The sequence below is a fragment of the Theobroma cacao genome, chromosome 1 (assembly GCF_053813885.1).
Source record: "Theobroma cacao isolate CCN51 chromosome 1, ASM5381388v1, whole genome shotgun sequence".
NCBI classification, from domain to species: domain Eukaryota; kingdom Viridiplantae; phylum Streptophyta; class Magnoliopsida; order Malvales; family Malvaceae; genus Theobroma; species Theobroma cacao.
The window spans coordinates 7543176-7562589 of record NC_142639.1 but is presented as its reverse complement, the minus strand read 5'-3'; the positions used below and the strand labels follow the sequence as shown (position 1 = coordinate 7562589).

General features: G+C 33.7%; 2 protein-coding genes across 3 annotated transcripts; both read right to left on the bottom strand.

Moving 5' to 3' along the window:
• Positions 1–592: 592 nt before the first annotated feature.
• LOC18611875 (ras-related protein RABC1-like) lies at positions 593–6482 on the bottom strand. 2 transcript variants are annotated; one of them, XM_007048346.3, is made up of 8 exons: positions 6347–6482; positions 5849–6114; positions 4828–4896; positions 3566–3631; positions 2779–2900; positions 1277–1405; positions 907–1061; positions 593–683 (listed from the first exon to the last, which is right to left on the bottom strand). In XM_007048346.3, exons 2-7 carry the CDS (start codon positions 5988–5990, stop codon positions 954–956), a joined length of 636 nt encoding a protein of 211 aa, XP_007048408.3. In that variant the 5' UTR covers positions 5991–6114; positions 6347–6482; the 3' UTR covers positions 593–683; positions 907–953. The 2 variants fall into 2 exon arrangements, with proteins under 2 accessions (XP_007048408.3, XP_017971467.2); XM_018115978.2 differs by lacking the exon at positions 593–683 and having other exon boundaries at positions 712–1061.
• A 719-nt stretch (positions 6483–7201) lies between these two features.
• Positions 7202–19008, bottom strand: CHR24 (chromatin remodeling 24). The gene is made up of 22 exons (XM_007048345.3): positions 18636–19008; positions 18386–18505; positions 16997–17916; positions 16796–16926; positions 16645–16699; positions 16183–16311; positions 15713–15820; positions 15563–15618; positions 15396–15486; positions 14546–14680; positions 14358–14435; positions 13370–13579; positions 13184–13255; positions 11359–11439; positions 11147–11265; positions 9889–10000; positions 9473–9541; positions 9278–9372; positions 8639–8764; positions 8426–8491; positions 8215–8341; positions 7202–7571 (listed from the first exon to the last, which is right to left on the bottom strand). Exons 1-22 carry the CDS (start codon positions 18751–18753, stop codon positions 7413–7415), a joined length of 3177 nt encoding a protein of 1058 aa, XP_007048407.3. The 5' UTR covers positions 18754–19008; the 3' UTR covers positions 7202–7412.
• Between the last annotated feature and the right edge of the window lie 406 nt (positions 19009–19414).

Genomic DNA, 19414 nt, shown 5'->3' with positions numbered 1-19414 from the left:
GGATTCTAAATTTTATCCCTAAAATGTAAAATATACACTTCGCAGGTAAGAAAGTGTGTAGAATCCATTCTCACCAACTTAGAAAAGACTCTTTAATAACCCCTTTTACAAAAATTTGATCTCAACCTTCGACTTAAATATGATATAAAATATCTGACCACGTACTAGAAACGAATAACAGGAAAGTTTAAAAAAAATTAATAAAGGCCGATGGGATACTTTGTTAAGCAGGCAAAGACAAGTGCAACATTTGATCATTTAAGTTGGAATGGTTAAGGGGCAAGGTACATATACGGCTAAGAATTTTGACAAAAGCTATATCCAGCGTTCATCTTCTTAGAATAATTTTGTTTATATGGATTCTTTGATTAATGATTAAAATCGAGTGTGAAAAAGAATTTAACAATTTAAGATTAAATGCAAGAAATAAGATTTTTAAATATAAAGATTTTATTGTCCTTTCATTAAAATTTAACACCGTTAATCTTAGAAAACATTTGTAAAGCACAAGGTTTCATTTGAAAAAAAAAAATCCTTAAGGTATATTGTCGGCAAAATGTCAGAACACAAGAATTCCATATAGAATTTACCGTATAATAAAATAGGATTATTTAACATACTGAAGGAGGTCGATTGACGATCATCGAAGAGCTGTTCTACTGAAGTACAAACTGCAGGGCTGCCTGTGATCAACCAAAATAACATAATCCATCACTGTAAATTGCATCACATATTGAATTCAAAAGTTCAAAGTTAACAATGACCAGATAAGGCAGACTTCTACCCAAGATGACCGGGAAAGTAAACAGGATTCTCAAACAATGCTATATTACATGGACGGTATGTTTCATATCAAAGAGATTACATGGACCGTAAATAATTGTGAGTCAGAACTGGGAGAACCACCTCACTCAGGTTAGAGATTCGGGAGTGTAAATTAAAGAATCATAATATCAGCAACAACTGCTTGTGGATGCATCTGGCTGAGGCGGCTTCTGTTTAAATATGTTCTTTTTGACACCTTTGGAGCCCTCAGCTAAAAGGCTAGGAGTATCTAGAATCTGCAAAAGAATGTCATCTCATTGTCAATGTAGGGCTCATGCCATCATTCCATTCCTTGAAGAATGTAAAAGAGCAATCAACAGTCCAACAACCCTAAAATTTCAGCTTAAACTATCTTGATACAATTGCACTCTACAGCCCACATGCATGCTGCGATTTGTTTCTGGGCACCAAGACATAAATGTCAGAACAAAATAGTGGTTAATTTCAATACCTTCAAAACAAGCTCTTCAAAGCATTGTTGTACATTAATACGCGTTTTAGCACTGCATTCAATGAAAAGGCAACCATATTCTCTAGCAAAGTTTATTCCCTCCTTCTTTGTCACAACCCTCTCACTTTCCTGAAAAGCATTTAATGATACAGATATAAAAAATAATCTCAGACAACAGATGGAAAATAATTGTGATATTGGGTGCAGAACAAAGGGTGGGAAAGAGAGAGAATAAATTAGAAAGAAAGGCAAAACAGAGAGTAAATAGAGGGGACAGAAAGAGAGAAACCAATCCCAATGGCTCAAATCTTAGGAGTTCATAATATCAAAAGATACATAAAACTGGAATATCACAAGCACTTATAAAGTGCACCATAAATGTTAATACAAATATGAAATACCAAATATAACCATGAATGCAGTGATAGTTCCCTAAATACTAAACATTACAATTGAAAACATAAAAATATACAAACTTAATGAAAGAAATCTCTAAATAAGCATGTTATTGTCCTGCATCAATAGGACTACAGTAACAATATCATTGGTTGGTGTCCTCAGATGAGCTATAAGGTGTCACCAACTCAACATTGATCTGTTATGTAACCATGTGGTTTGTATACACTCCAAACATGGAAGTATGCCAGAGCAAGAGGGAGGAGAAAAAAAGGGGGCATCTTCATCACACTGACTCCAACTCTTCATTTTTTAACATGCCCACACTGGACACATCAAAAACTTCAAATTGGATATGGACATAAAGCTATGTTGCTCCAAAAATAAGAAAAAACTTACAATTATATCATATAACTATCTGATTGAACATAGTGCTTTTATGAAGTTCAGTTTTTACAATAACACTATGTTTAGTAGGAAAATGGAGGGAAGGGAAGAAGTTGAGGAAAGGAAAAAAAATTAGGAGAGGAAGAAAAGTTGTTTTTCCTTTCTTGAATATGGCATGAAAGATGGAAAATAGAGGGAAAGAAAGACACTAGGGGTAAAATTGTAAATAAAATGATTAACTTAATTAGAAAGAGTCTATTCCTTCCAATTTGGAAGAATTAGATTTGGAGGGAAAGAAAAGGTGCAAATCCATCCATTCTCCTTCCCTACTCCTATTGCCTTGTACCGAACAAAGGAAGGAAAGGAAAGAAACACTATTTTCCTTCCGCTCCCTTTCTTTCCTTCCTCTTTCCTTCTTACCAACCATAGGGTAAATGTGAGTCTATTGATGAAGGATAACAGCACAGACAAATTCACATTCCTCACCAAGACTCAAAATGTTAAAAAAATTACTTAATTTGCCGTTCCATTGGTGTTATAGACAAGAACAACAACTATGTATCAGAAGAGACAAAGATCAGTGTGGTGAGGGGAAAGAATGGCTAAGGAGAGAGCGAGAACCTAAAACAAATTACTAAAGTGAAAACTCGTTTGGAACCCAGACTAACATCATAATGCAGTGAGGAAACATTAGTATTCATAGATCTCTGCAAAGTTACCTTGTCAACTTTGTTTCTGACAAGCATCTTGATGCATTCTTGATTTGTTGAGTAGAGTTCGATTTCCTTGGTCCAGACTTCAGAAAGATTTGTAAATGTGTCCCTCCGTGTTACATCATAAACTGTTGCATAGGAGGAAACGATATTGTGATTCTCCGAACAAGTTAAGAGCAGAAAATGATTACTATGTCATTAAAATGATCACTGAGCTAACCACAAAACAACATATACTACTGCACACTTACTGAGCTTAGACTTGAAATCTGATCTTAATCATGTGAAGATGTTAATCATCTAAATTCTACGCTGATTAGGAGGAAAAAACTTAAGAATGCAGGAACTTGTATAGATACAAAGAAGATGAAAACAATCAATCACTTAAACCAGGCCACGGCAATATGTAAACATGATAGCTAGCACAAAAACCCAAACAAAAGAAAAAGGACATTTTAAGTTGACATAAACACGACTTTACCTACTTAACAGTTTCATGGTTTCAAGTCAGTTCCTTCTCACTGTCTCCACTATATGCAGAGGAACACCAACAAAATATGTGCTTTTGTTTTTTTTAGGGGGGGAGAGAGAGAGTAAGAGAGAAGGCTAAAAATGAAAGAAAAATACATTAGAGGCAAAACAGTGCTTGTTTCACTTCCACATTTTTTTAACAAAAAGATATTCTGTACTGAGGAATCAAAGCAGGAATTTTCCCAAGAGACTAAAGAATAAAGGACACAGTATTTGTGAGAGGGGCATTGTTACACATGTAAAAAAAAAGAAAAATGATTACCCAAAATGACCCCTTGTGCCCCTCTGTAGTAAGAACTTGTCAATGTTCTGAATCTTTCCTGCCCAGCTGCATAATCAACACATTTAGCAAAGATAAGTTTCCCCTACATGGAGCAAGTCATAAGCAATAAAATTGAAAAATATAATCATGCAAAACTGATTTACATCACAAAGCGGATAACGAGATTCATAAGGATTCTTATAGCAATAAGCTCAAGCACTAAAGGCCAAATTGGGCAATCTAATTCTAACAAGCAGGTCTAGCCAAACTAGATGATCCAAAGACTGATATAACAATTACCATATAACTTGCTTCTAACACAAATATTTCCACTTAGCAGATGCTTGCATCTCAATTCAAAGATTCTGTAGGGAAAAAAAATGAGGAACAAACCACAATTGTTCCAAGGTAGAAAAATATGTTTCCATTAAAAGTGCAATTGGTTCAAAAATCCTCCAGGCCTTACAATGACATTTTTAATGCAAACACAGAGCTCAGCTCCATACATGCAATTGTCTGTCCCAGCCCACAGGTGCTTAAGATTCCATCATGAACAAGCCCGATATACGGGGTATACAGTGCCTTTTTGCTTCTTGGCCTTCTTTCTTAAAAAATTACAAAAGCATATCAATTTAGGGTGTGAAAGAAAAATGAATGCCACCAATGGAAAAAGCCTACGTGATGGAATTTCAAAGAATAAAATTTAACATATTTCGTGTCTTCATAACATAAATCTTGATGTAACATACCAACTTCCCTAACTAAACTCAAACTCTCAGAGGCAACTAATCTCAGGTTAATATTTGATTTGATAAGTTGATTGTCAGAAAGCTAATAATGAAACCCTTGTGATTCTCTACTAGCACCTCCACTTGACATAATCCTTCCCTATTATTCTAAAACACCTTTGCACTCACCAAATACAGGTTAGCTGAGGGCTTGTGTTTTGAACAGTTAAAAAAAGGAAACCATTCCAGAGAAGCTCAACAAAAAATTGATAAGTTAATGAACTAACAGCGAAAGAAAGCAAGAAAAGTAGTACAACCAACAAGGTTGATGATGTCAATCTGACATGTTAATTTTCTACCAGGACTATATAAGAACAAGTGAAGTCTAAAAAAATAGATGAGAATATCAAGTTATATAGCACAAAAGTAGAGAATCCAGTAATCATCAAAAATCCACTAGGATCATATAGGGATATTTAAAATAAAATAACAAGAAAAGAAAAGAAATAACATATTAGCAAACTTTAGGTTTACCTGTATCCCAGATTGCAAGTTTCAGCTTCTTACCCCCAGCATTCACATATTTTACCTTAAAATCAACACCTACATAATGAAACAAGTAGAGTTGTAAATCAGGACACAAGATGGGTAAGCAGATTAATGATTTGTGTTCAGTTTGATGAACATTAGATTTAACATGTTGTCGGTTACAGTAATTGCATGGTTTATGATCATAGAACAAGTTTTAAGACTCACCAGCACATACTTGGTTTCAGATAAAAGAAGATTCCACTTACTGTTCACTCATCACATTTTCTTTTCTTTTTTATAATACAAACAATCTCAAGAACAAAAATGAAAATGAAAATCTCCACTACATTGCTGATAAAACTATAAAACAAATAATGAGCTTCAGAATTTTGCGCAGAACATCCAACATTTGAGACCCAACAGGAACTAAAATTCAGTATCGGAAGCTCTAGTCTTAACCATTTTGATAATATTGCATGATCAAAATAAGAAACATTTGGTTCTTTCTTTTACTTCTTGCTTTTTGCTTCTACCGAAAGCAAAAGCCAAAGAGTAAATTGCAAATCTGGAAACCAAAGGAAGCCATATATACATGAAGAATTTGAAAATCAAAATGCAATGTTGTTTAGGTGAACAAAATGCATGAACTTACTTTTGTATGGTAAACTTATGTTAAAAATGGATATTACATTGTATTAATTCACTTATTTTTAACCAATTATCATTATGCACTCTACACGAAAAAAAAAAAATTGCAAGTAACACAAGCAACCATCAATTCTCACATACTTGCAGTAAAATCAAACATTTTGCTCTGCAAAAAAATATATATTTTATATTTTCCTCAAAAATAGTGTTTGTTAACCAACTTCTTGCTCTAAAAAGAAAAAATAAATAACAAAAGCAACAACCAAACAAGCCTACATATTTCGAGTTCCAGAGATCAAGACAATGCCATTACAAATCACAAGACATTAAAAAAAAGAACAGTTTGAATGAAATACAGTTGAAAAAGAATACTAACCAATAGTGGGAGAGAGTTCCTCAAAGGAATCAGAGGTGAAACTTAAAAGAAGACTACTTTTTCCAACTCCTGAATCTCCTATCATCAGCAACTTGAACAAGTAATCGAACTCCGTTTGATTCGACGACGTTGATGACTCCATTTTCAAATTAGTTTACTTATTACACTCTCTTCAAATTAAATTCTTTCAAATAACACCGATCTTTTCGATTGACTCTCCCAAATTCAGCTTTTGCTTTGTTTCACCTCATCCAACGAATCCAAACCTGAAAAATAACATGGCACCAAAATCATAAACAATTGATTTGGAAATTTCAAAGAGATGAAAGATTGAATCTAACAAGATTCTTAATTTAGATCAGCCAAAAATTATTAATTAAAAAAAGGATTTGCATAGGTTAAGATCATAATTTGCCATATGAGTATCTAAAATTCATTTTATAGATGTGAGAATAATATTTAAAGATGATGAGAAAGAGAGAGAAAGATTACAATTACCTTTTAAAACATTTGAGACAAAATGGTTGAGAAATAGAGCGAGAGCCAGGAGAGAATTTGAAGGATCAAAAGAAAACAAAAGGAACAATAAAAAAAAAAAAAACTGTTTAAAAGCAAAAGGGCAAAACCATAATTACAAGAAAAAATTGGCGAGCGTGCGCGCGTGCGGGCGCTTTCCTTCACCTGAGAATAAAAATAAAAAGTTGCACCGCCGGGTCGGGTCAGGCGCGAAATTGAATTGTTCCGATTTTGACATTTTGAGTTGTTTATGTGCTCGTTCGTTAATTTCTTTAAGTATAGTATTTAAAAAAATTCAATTAAATTTTAATTCTTTTATTGTATTTCATCAAAATTTTATATTTTTATTTGAATTAAATAATTTTTTATAATTAATAATTAATTAATTTATATTAATTAAAATATCACTTAATATTTTATATTGTGTGATTTAATGTAATATGTTAATATGTCTTAATATATTGTTTTTCAAAAGAAAATATTTTCATAGATTATAACATAACATGTTTATATAACATGATAACATAATTATACAATACTTTCATCCATCCACGTCAAGATTATATAATATAAAAAATAACAAATAACATTTTAATTATTAGAACCTAATTGATTTAGAATAAAAATATAAAGATTAAATTAAACAGGATAAAAAAGTAAAAATTTATTTAAATTTTTTCAAAGATTATATCATTTCTTTAACTATAACATAATAATTGTGTTAACTTTGCAAGCAAACCAATTACACCATCGTACAACAAAAATATGACAAGATATGCCTTGCATAAGAGAAAAGAGAGCTAAACTTGTAAGTAAATTGGTACAATGCAAGCAAAATGGAGGCATATGATATTTTGCATTAAGGCATATAAATTATCAGTTTATAATTTTGATATCGTTGATTTCTTGTGTACAAAAAGAAGGGCATTGTTTATAAGAGCTAAAGTCTACCCACAAAGACATCCATTTAACTATTTCCACCACCATCAGGTCGGACTAGATTCGGACTTGGCAAAAAATTCGGATAGCCAAGCATTTCCCTGACCTCCTATACATTCAACACTCTTTGGAGTTCTCCAGTTATGTCATCCACACCTACTTCATCTTTAGCTTCTTTTGCCATCTTCATCTTGTGGAGCTCTTCGTTCAGCTCAGCAATCTGCTTCTCTATCTTTGCTCCCTTATCAGGCAACCTTGAAACAGTAACCTGTCGACGAATTTGGAACATTAAAACAAGAGCTAGGCCTTCAGAGATTGATATAAAAGCAGAGGTTATGCAAAATCAAAATACTTTCGACCCGAGGTATCTTCAGATATTGATGTAAAACTAAAGGGTAATGAAAAACAAATATGATTTCATTGCTTGCCTACTTCTAAGACTTGAACTGTGATTATTGACACAAGTTTTGCAGGCTTGAACTGTGATTCATGTTGACTAGCTTGAACTTTTCCCTAAATCACACAATTAGATTAACCTAAACACCAATGTCCGAATTAGCTGTAAATGGCACTGCTTTGAACTGAAGATCTATTATTGCTCACACAAAAACAACAAAACCTAAGAAAATATTACATGAATTGATAGATAAATCAAATTGGGGTAGGATCCAAATATAATTTTACAAACAAACCCAACCGGAAAATCAGAGAAAAACTTCCGAGAAAGAGAACCCAGCCATCGTAAAAACTTTAATTTGGTTTGCATTATTTAACCCTGAAATGTGGCATCAACTGAACTGCCTAACTGCTTGCTGCTGGCAAATACCAGTAATAATTCAAGAAAGCAATGCCCACAAGATTGTTATGCACAACATTATAACTCAATGAAGAAATTTGATTCAAAATCATACCTTATTAGAAAATATTTGAGACAACCGATTAATTCTCTCTTTAATTTCATTCTCAGTTAATTTAGCTGCACTCTCGGGGGAAGAGATTTTCAGTCTGATATCCTTTGGCTTGAAAGCATATTCAGCCCTGTCAAACATGTGAGCAATTACTACAACATTCCAGACAGGTGCAGATTATATCCCGAATATAAATGATGATCATTAGAAGTACCCATCAATATTACGCTCAACTGAAGAGCTTGAAGATGAATGTCCCACAGTTGTAGTTCCTTTTCTCCTGATTTCACAATTAAGATAAAGTTCAGTTCATGTTTGAAATGGTTATAATTTTAATGGACAACAGCATCATTCTATAACCCATGAAGCTAGGTACATCAATTGAATCAGAAGGCAGTAGAGAGCCAAAAAGAGGCAGAGTTTTTACCATATGTCTTCATCTTCTTGTACAACTTGTACAGGTGCTGTTTTAGAGAAAAGTAAACTGTGATGACTAACTCCTGCTATTCCCAGAGTTTCTAGAAATTTTATGTGGGTTTCCAATGACTCATCCCTATAAGAACAATAACAAAAATTAAAATATAGAGAAAGAAGAATGCATAATAGATGAATGTAATATCAACAGACTGTAAAGTCAAAAATTGCAATGTGCATCTACAAACAAGCAAGTGCTATGTTGCTCTACACCATTGCATAAAATTGCTAATATTTTATATATATAAAAAAGCAAAGAAATAACTCAAATAAAAATTACAAGATTGAGTTGGTCCCAACAGGAGAATGAACACTTCATCACAGGACTCTATATTCAAGAAAAGTAGAAAACTATAGAATGTTCATGTAGAAGGTAGTTCTTGATTAACACTACAACAGAAAGAGTCAAATTTCATCATACTTTTGGCTTCATTACCCTTATAATTTGTGTTACTTCACTGCCACCAAACTAAGATATGAATAGCACAGTTTTGCCATTGTAAAATAAAAAAAAATAAAAAAAGACTTTCAGCAAATAAAGAATGTAATATTTAACATCAAATCACACTGTTAGATAGAATTAGTTCAGTACATTTTATGTTGGCGATCATGCTCTTCATGTAATTGCTTTTGGGTGAGTGAAATGTCAAACCCCTGTTTAGGAAGACTGAAAAGTTCCCGAAGATCCTGAAAGCAATATTCAAACAGAAGTACAAGTATATAACACATCGATAAAGTACTACATGCTTTAAATTCCACCAGACAACAAGTTGTTATTAAAGCATACCTGCTGGCTAAAGTAACGAATCTGTTCTTTGTGCTCGGTTGCAGTCTTAAACAATCCCCCCTTATATATCTAAATCACAAATTTTTGCCAAAAAAGTAAATTTGTGCAAATAGTCAGACTTTTAGCTAACACACCACCAAGATAAAACTAAGAGAGAACTGCAGCTACATGGCCAGAAGCATGCCAAATCCTACATGTAAACTAGAATCCAAAGTGTCAATATATTGTCTGAAAATAGTTATTGTTTTGTCAGATAAATTGAACATTGAATTCTTGATGCATAGTTACAATAATAACAGCAATATGGCCCACTAACCGATAACCACCTGGGAGTCCCAGCAACTTAACATAAAGGTAATGTGAAATATAATCTACATGGCAGTAAATAACAAGGAAAATGCAAGGTTCTCTTCAACCTGTTTTCTGTATATCTTTTCTTCAACAGTTCCACAGGTCATCAACCTGTACACAAGAACATCCTTCTTTTGCCCAATTCGATATGCACGATCAACACTTTGGTTATCCGTGCTGCAAAAGTATGAAATATTTTATTAACCCTGAAACATGACAGTGACCTTCCCACAGAAGCAGAAATTGTTTAGGTGAAGAAGATACAGTTTTCAGATGCACAGCAGCATGGTTTGTTCATAACAATAAAACTAGAACAAATAACATACAACTGGAGAAATATGGGAAAAGAAAAAACAGTTTATTAAAATCAGATAAAGAACTTTGCATCATTTCGTCAATTGTTCTTAACATGCCCACTCTTCTCACCTCCACCAACCCTATGTATTCCCTAGGACACATTTTACAGGCATTTCTTCTTTTATTACAGAATACAAAAAAAATTAAATTATTTAGCAAAAATATATTGTCTCCCCTCCACACATTGAGGGTGTTGAATGTAGTATTTCTTACAGCACCTTTAAATACAGATCAAACTTTCAGCGGGCAAAGTTTAGACAAAGTATTGATTTTGTAGCTCTTTCATCCCCCTTCATGACAAATTCTGAGAAAATAATGTTACTTTACATGAACACATGCCACATGCATGGAAAGAATCAAAATGAACCAAATAATTGGTGCAACTCCATTCTGTTACTTGAATATCAAGCTTATTTCTTTAACAAACTTTAACCATAGGCCTAAAAGAAGCCCCAAGTAAGTAGATTGTTAAATTTTCTCCACATACCCAACTTGGGCAATCCAACTTCGAAATAAACAAAGGTTGGGTTGGGAAGGTTCTACAAAGAAAATGAGCCCCTTCCCTCCTTTTTGTTTCAACATGGCAGTTGTTTCCTCAGTGCCGTGCTGAAATAAAATCACACTACAACATTTTAGTACTCCTTTTGTTTTCATCTTAGCTTCTTCCTTTATCAACACAGTCTAGCAGATGGCATATACTTCACATATTATGGAATTACAAAAATAGATAATCAGAAGAATTAAACAGGACAGAATCAAACCTAACTGGCACAAGACTCGAGGTTGCAAAGATGCCATAAGAATGTAAAGATATATATTCAATTGGAAATAGAGAAAAATATCCCCCACATTATCTTGGTGATTAGACATACCTCACAACTCTACCAAATTCTTCATTTCTAAAATTAAATAGCGTATAATCAAATAATACCAGAAACAAATAAATTGAAGAGCTTAAGAAAAAACCTTGGGTTCCATGCAGGATCAACCACAATGACACGATCAGCTTTTGTAAGTGTGAGGCCTAGACCACCAACTTGAGATGTCAGAAGAAATATAGGAGCCCCAGTGCCTTCTTGAAAATCCTGAAATTGAAAGAGAAGTGAATATCATGTGACACAAACGTATGGGCATTAAGAGAGAATTTATCATCAGCCTAATTTCTGCAAAGCACTTACATTAACAATCTTCACTCTATCACTTGCTTTTGTGGTACCATCAATACGTAAAAATTTATAGCCGTTCAATGCTAGAGATTCCTGTGAATGGTCAAAGCTAATCACATATTGCCCCCAGACATAAAAGTCTAACGTATGATAAATTCCAAATCAAGAAGAAAAAACATTTTAAAGAGATCTTCAGCTTACATCTCAGGTCTACTATTTTAAGCATTTAAAACCAAGTCAAAGCCAACTGTAATGATGTATAATAAATTTCCCCAATTCAAGTTCCATTAACAATTATGTTGTGAAACTGATTGATTCCACTTGACATATTTAAAATATATTATTATAATATAGAATGCTATTATTATTGCCAACAAGTTAAGAACATTATTTCAACATAACAGAAAGTATGTCAAGGAGACAAAGAAGTAAATCTTTAACATATAAAGGGAAGAAGAGAAGACAAAAGAGGGGGAAAAAAGAGACATTTATGTTTTCTTAACTAAGCATGACAAGAAATTTGAAAACCTTTAACTTTATAGTTTCACATGCCGAAAAGGTCATTCTTATTGAAGATAAAAATATCCATGTCAGTGAATTTCTATACGCTGAATAACAATGTACAACAAAATCCTGCATAATATAATAAAGAAATTTCTTTCACACCTCAACTCTTCAATCATGCATATAGGAGCACCAATTAAGGAGATGATTTTAAAATGGGACAGAGATTCCACTCTAGAGAATTTCTCAGAAAATAGACAAAATTCTAAATTGCAACCACAGATGGAGTAGTTATCTAACAGAACCCATCACCTTATTTTGTCTGTGAAATTTGATGGACATAATGTTTTAATTCTCTTCAATACCTTCAAGAGTTACTTTATTACCAAATTCTCTTCTTGAGATTCCACTCAAGAGTTACTTTATTATGTTTTGAGTAAAATGACAGTTTCAAAGTGATCTATAGATCAAAAGATGTACAAAACATGCCAGACAGTTATTGGCTATATCATATCTGTAGCTCCCCTAAATATTTCATAGAAGGACCAATGATAACAATAATGTAATGGTTCCAGATAATTACTTAGCCTAAATGCAAAAGAGTCCCAACCATATCTTTCATAACCTTCAGACGCAATGCTTAACACTGGTTTTGACTAAGGTTTTCAGCTAAGTACAAATATCTCGGAAATCAAGAAAACACGCTCCACATTTTCTAACTTATTACCTCCCACTGTTAAGAAACTTCATTTTCTTCTCTTCAGATAAAATGAGTATGAAATAGAAATCACTCTGCTCTAAAAGGTTGTGTTTTATCATGGAAAAAAAATTTATATGGTACAATTGCCTCACAATGACAACTAAATTGGCAAATGTATTGGAGCAACTTCAGCAGTCCAAGCAATAATTCTGCCAATGCTATCTCATAGAATACTTCAACAAGACATAAAAACATCAAGTAATAAACCCAACAGAAAATGAAAGAAAAAGAAGGGGAAAGGAGCTACACTTTGTGAAAGATGGAGGGTAGAGGATAAAACAAAAGAATAGGGGAGGGGGCTGGAATGGCATGTGTTGACCTCTATTCTCAACAATAAATTTGCATGCAACCACAACAGTAAATTTGTTTTCCTTTAGCTGCAGTTAATGTAAATTTTTAGCGGTCAAATTCTAGAAATAGCCTAAAGGTTCTTCCCTCAAAATAAAAACCTAGTCCACAAAATTCCTACCAATTTTCTCATACTAGGAACAAAACTATGAGAAGCTTTGACAGGTTGACAACATGATGCCCCAAAAGGAACATGTGCTAGAAAGTCAAGGTCTTGAAAAAAACCTGAATAAGATTGAGCATTTTACGGGTTTGAGAAAATATAAGAACATGGTGGCCCCTTGGAATTAAAGTATCCTGCAAAATAGCATAAAATGCATTAGACTTGTAAACAAGATTATTACCCCATGGCATCAATCTATATACAAGTAGTTTAAACCAAAAAATATCTATATGTAACTGGAGCCTAACCAAAAGTGAGAGTAAAAAAGATATTTTGCATGAGAGATTGTCATGATTATCTTGAAAGTCATCTGTTTCAGCAACATCAGCAACATGCATTGCCAACTTTTCTGCCATGCCAGCATCTTCCGAATTCAGCATTGAATCCATCCCTTCCAGTACATCCTCAGCAGCTCTCTTTGTCAAGAGAAGTGGGTGATCACATATTTTTTTCAGAATCTGCTTCAAACAATTGGCAATTTTTCTTATTACCTCATACAAAGACTAAAAGGGAATAACATTACAACTGCACAAGCAACCACACAAACTGTTTCAGCTAGGCGACATAAAAATAATAACTAATGGAACAATAATGCATCATAAATAATTAGAATATGATTAGAATAGTCTGGAAAGTGCAGATAGACCAAAAAGACAAGTAACTTTAGAAGTGAAACTTTCTCTTGTCAGAATCTGAGAAATAATAAATTCTTACTGAACATGTACATAGCCTAAAAAAATATTCCATTTCAACATAAATATTCTAGGCAAGCAACTGCAATGGAAGGTGAATCCTCCAGTTCAAAGCATTGTAGAAGAACCATTTCTCTTCAAAAGGAGATACTAAATTTCCTTGCACCTCTCAAACAGATTGAGAAGAGAAAAACAATTCTTTTGAGTTCTCATAAACAAACATTAAATATGTTCTCATAACTGAAATTTCAGCACAGCAAGGAATAACTATTGTAAAGGTGGTATTATCCTTGGACATTTAATCAGACTTGAAGCATACAACTCTAAAGGTGAATGACAACCAAAATCCCCGAAAACTATTCCTTGTAAAAAAAACCTCCAAAATCTTAAAAGCATAGTTTCTACATTTGATAGACACATTTACCCAGAAAACAGATGCATGCACATGCACACCAGTATGTAATGAAACAACCTAGAACACAAAAAATTAAAAAGAAGCTGGAAGAACAACAGGAGAAGGGAAAAATTAAACAGAACACGGTACCGTCAATGCAGCTAGAGGTGAGCCATCAAAAGCCGAGAGAACTATCTCACTCCTCAAAAAGGCTTCATACAGTCGTCGCTAAAGAGAAGACAGGAATAACAATGAGATGATCAGAAAAACTAGCAAATCCACAACCAGGAGTAACATTCAGAAAAAATTTATAAAAAACAAGTTTAATGAATTTGCACCTGGCAACCAGTCAACTTTAACCACACAATGATCTCATTTTTCTTAGAAAGCTTGGCAGTTGTGGCATCATCTTCACAGAATACCTCTTTCTTTAACCGGCGTAAAAAGTAAGGTTGAATACGTTCTCTTAGCTCCTATGTAGAGAGGAAAAACAGGGCAAAAAAATCTTGCATTTCAAGAACTTCTCAATGGCCATCACTGGAGAAAAAACAAGAACAAGCAACGGGGCATGCATAATGGATCCAAAATAAAGGACACTTTAAGAATGAAAGTTAAGATGGAAGTGAAACACAGGTAATTAAACATTAAAAAACAAAGTAAATTATGCTCCATGAATTGCAATTATATCACTAATTAATTTGACCTGAACCATGATCCATTACCTTGCAACATCAGCAAAAACTTCAGCATTTATATTCTATCAGATTTTACCAGGATCTTACACAGTAAACTTGACCATATACATTGTTTCACAAAGTAAGTCCTGTGAGAATGAAGGCAGCAAAGATTGACATGAACCAAAGCAAATTAAGCAAGTAACAATTTAGGTAGCAATTGGTTTTGCAACACTGCATTTTCACAGAAAAGCAATTTGACTTTAAATCAACTTCTTACAAAGCAAATCCTGTGAGACTGGAGGCAGCAAAGATTGATGCGTACTCAAGCAAATTGAGCAAGTGAGTAATACATGGATGGTCAGGAATCTAAAGATTGATAAAACAATTTCTGCAACATTGCATCTTCACAGAAAAGTGAGTTAAATTTAACATCAGAATAACAACAGAAAGATGACCAAGATTTTGAGCCATTAAGCACATTCTAATCAGGCAATGAAAATTAAAACAATACCTTTGCAACCGTTGAGCCAACACGCTTCTCCCTCTCTGAGGCATTTTTGTCATTTCCACGTAAAATAGCATGTTCATATCTTTCCTTAAACCTGAGAGAATAACAAACTTAAGTTAGAAGAAGAAGAAACATAATAAACTCAAGTAAAGCATGAAGAAAATAATTACCATTTATTATCACCAAGTAGCTCAGGGCAACAGAAGTTGAACAAGGCCCATAGTTCCTAATACAAAGCAATAAAGAGCAAAAACAAAGTGGAATATCATAAGATTGTTCTGAATAGAAAAAAAAATGAAGATTAATGCCAAAAATAGTACCTTAAGATTGTTCTGAATTGGTGTGCCACTAATGACTATCCGATGACCACTTGGTATAGCAAGCAAACTTTTTGCCCTTTGTGTGCTAGGATTTTTTATGAGATGCCCCTGGAGTGGTAATGCAGTATGCAAGTCATCTAAAGGAACATCATGCACTTAAAAAAAGACAACTGAACATTCAGAAGGAAATAAGATATTAAGCAAATGCAAACTGTAAAAGAGACAAGTTGTGTGAGTTGGCATGTACACATTTTCTACCAATCAAGATAATGAGTATGCAAGAGACAAAAAAATAAAACATCTTAAATACGTTCATTGGATTTATCCTATTTTGCAAATTCAACAGCTTTTGAATATGAACCCCACAACAAAAGAATCTCTGCCCGTCACAAAAGTCAGAAATTCCATAAATTTTATTAGGTAACCAAAGCCTAAAAATTCTGAATTACAAATGGCATTGCAATATCTACCTCATCGAGAATCATGTAGTCCCATATGATACCATCCTCATCATCGTCATCATTGCAGTAACTTTCTCCTTTTAAAGATTTACAGTTGTTCCTTACAATATCATATGTTGTTAAAAGAACACCTTGGTCCTATAAGAAACAAGAAAAACCAATGAAACACTAATATGGTGCACAATAACAAGCTAAAAAAAGGAATTGCAGTCATTTTGGTATGAAAGCATACATGCAAAGTAAACAGTAACACCATAAATGAAGAAACAATCTCAAACATCCAAAAACTTCCAATCAAATAAACTTTCAAATTGACCAAAGTTGATCCAGATCAAAAAACTTGCAAAAATCTAGCTTCATTAGAATTCAAATTGATCTTGAAGCTACACTTATGCTCTCTAGTTTACATGCAGAATATGATGTACATCTATATACGGTATCATGTTTGGGTTCTAAATAAGCAGCTCTGACCTGAAGTATATATTGGAGCTCATATTGCCGAGTTTTAGCAGAAGTTGCAAAGTACCTACACAAAAGCACAAATAAATGATTATTCAAACTAATTGGATATGAATTTTAACATCCAAGAATAGAATGAAATTTTAAAGTCAAAAAGCCTCACTCTCTAGTCTTCTGAGAAAGGCCCACAACAGATAGTTCTTTGATCCAATGAGAGAGCAACGTCTTGGGGGCAACTATTAAAGCTCTTTTAATCAACTTTGAATGAAATAAACCTGCTAGAAAGCCACAAATCTACCAAAATAACAAATTAAGAATAATACTTAAATGACAATATCTAAAAACAAATTATACATTTTCTTACCTGCATTGTTTTACCCAGGCCCATATCATCCCCTAAGATTCCACCCTTACCCTGGCAATGCAAAGACCAAAGCCATTTCAAGCCCTCGCGCTGGTGCGGGTACAACATTTTCGCAATCTTAGTCGGCAGCTTATAGGTTGATTTTGGGCCGCTCAAAATAAACGGCTGGTCACCCTCTGATAAGGTGTCATCTTCCAGCTCATCAACTTCCTCAGATTGATCATCATGATCCTCTTCTTCTTCATATTTAGATGCAAAAGATCTACCCAAAGACTGCAACCGCTCATACACATTTTTGTGCTCACTCTTCTTTAGCCTTCGAAAATTTTTTTTAGGTTCACGTACCCTAGTAACAAGAGTGCCATCCCCAAAGTCACCCTGCAATTCACTCTTTTCTTCTTCCTCCTCAACATTTGACTCAAAAGACTGTCTTGCAGACACCAATTTCTCATCAACCCTGTTTGATTCCTTCTTCATCAACCCTACATTATGAGTATCCTTGGTCTTATGTACCTTCTCAAAAAAATCAACCTCATCTTCACACAAATCAACCACACCCTGAACACCACCTCCAACATTCTTAGTCACAATCACACCTGATGAGGAATCAGATGGATCAGGCGAACCAGAAAATGAAGACTCAGCACTAGCATATTCTGGAATTTTTTTTGGGGGCGCTGCCTTTTTCTCTATAGACAAAAGCTCAAGCTTGGAGCTCAAGTCATTTAAGATATCCCTAATTTGACTTCCACCCTCACTCACGTGCCTTGTTGGTAAAGGTGAATCAAAATCACAAATTTCAGAAAAATTAGGTTCATTAAGAATTGATGTTTTCCCAGCATCCCCATCATCTCGAGATGAGATTTTACACAATCGACGCCTACCCTCAACTTTTACCTTTGCAGGCTTTGGCTCTTCTTCTGAAATCAATTCATTCAAAAAACCAAACATCTATCTTTCAGAAAAAAAAAAAGTACAAGGAAATCTTAACCAGCAAGAGAAAAAGGGCAGGAAAAAAAAGACACGTAAAACATATCAGGATATTATTATCTTTAAGAAACGAAAATAAATGCCCATCAAACAAAAAGCAGATAAAAAGCATGTAAACAGAAAAATATTTCATGTCCTAGAAAAGAAAATGAAAACCGCACCTAATAATGTAGCTCAATTTAATTGCATATATCCATACTCAATGTGCCAAGCTCCAACCCCCTTTCCCAAATTTCTACTTGATCAAAATCAAAACCATTTTACAAATGAGGAGAAAAAAAGCATGTAAACAAAAAGTATATAATTTTTAGTAAAGAAACTCAAAACCCGACAAATAAAAAGAGAGGGGAAAAAAAAACATGTAGACATTTAAAAGGAAAACAGAACAAGTTTAGATACCAATAGGAGAATCAAAATCAGTGATTCCAGAGAAGTGAGGAATAGAATCATCTTTATGGGTTTGTTTGCAAAGACGACGTCGTACTTGGAATGTCTCCTCCTCAGACTCTTCTTCTTCTTCTGCAGAAGCAACAACAATCAAATCAATAATCAAGGCATAGCCCGAGAGAGAGAGAGAGAACCCATTTAGGAACCAAACCCAAATTGTTACTTTATAAACAAAAAAAAAAAAAAAGAGGGAGTAGAGTACTCGAGGATGAGGGTTTAGGGATGGGTTTGGGAGGAGCAGAGAAATCTTGCAGGAAACGATAGTGGCTGTCGTTTAAGCTTAGAGGCTTTCGAACACTGCTCTTCTCTTTGTCCGCCATTTCTTTCAGTTTCTTTGAAAGATGAAAATGTCTCACGAATTGTTTAGTTGGGTGTGGATTTTATACAAAAGAAAAATCAAAGACAGTGAAGTATGTGGGGCAAAATTGAATATAGTAAGTAATTAAAGAGGGCTCTTCCAATAGGTTAAGTGCACTGCCTTTTCCCGCTTTTGTGTTAAATATTTGAATTTTGATTCATCGCCATCGGAGAATGTCGAGTGATAATTCCAGTACAAGTACTCCCCTTAAGACTTAGGCCTTAAGTTGCCGTTTTATTTTCTTCCTCATTGACTACTGCCAGTAATATTTAAAGCACCGTGTAAGTATTTTAATTGAATGTAATCACTGTATCATGTTTGATGTGTTACTTTTACAATGTAATGATATTGTAATATAATGACATTCCAAGACCAAAAGGGAATATGATTCCCTCTTGGGTTGGGGGGAAAGTGACTTCCCATGGACGAGAGAAAGTTAAGAAAATTGGTTAGGTAAATATATCTTTTTAAGTTAAATATTTAGAAATTTTATATATTTTAATATTAACATATTATGTTATTTTTATTATTTATTATTTGAAGAATAACGTTAAAAAGTTAGAATTTTACATTAAAAAACTATAAATTTATTCAATTTTATATTTTTATACATATGGATAATT

Excerpts from the sequence above, each read along its gene's own strand:
- LOC18611875 (XM_007048346.3), bottom strand. The coding sequence starts at position 5,990 with ATGGAGTCATCAACGTCGTCGAATCAAACGGAGTTCGATTACTTGTTC. Across the intron at positions 2,901-3,565 it reads GGCACAAGGGGTCATTTTGG|TTTATGATGTAACACGGAGG; the intron begins GTAATCATTTTT and ends CCTATGCAACAG. Across the intron at positions 1,406-2,778 it reads TCAGAAACAAAGTTGACAAG|GAAAGTGAGAGGGTTGTGAC; the intron begins GTAACTTTGCAG and ends AATGCTTTTCAG.
- CHR24 (XM_007048345.3), bottom strand. The coding sequence starts at position 18,753 with ATGGCGGACAAAGAGAAGAGCAGTGTTCGAAAGCCTCTAAGCTTAAAC. Across the intron at positions 9,542-9,888 it reads AAAAGATATACAGAAAACAG|ATATATAAGGGGGGATTGTT; the intron begins GTTGAAGAGAAC and ends TTTGTGATTTAG. Across the intron at positions 8,765-9,277 it reads CATGATCGCCAACATAAAAT|GGATGAGTCATTGGAAACCC; the intron begins GTACTGAACTAA and ends TTGTTCTTATAG.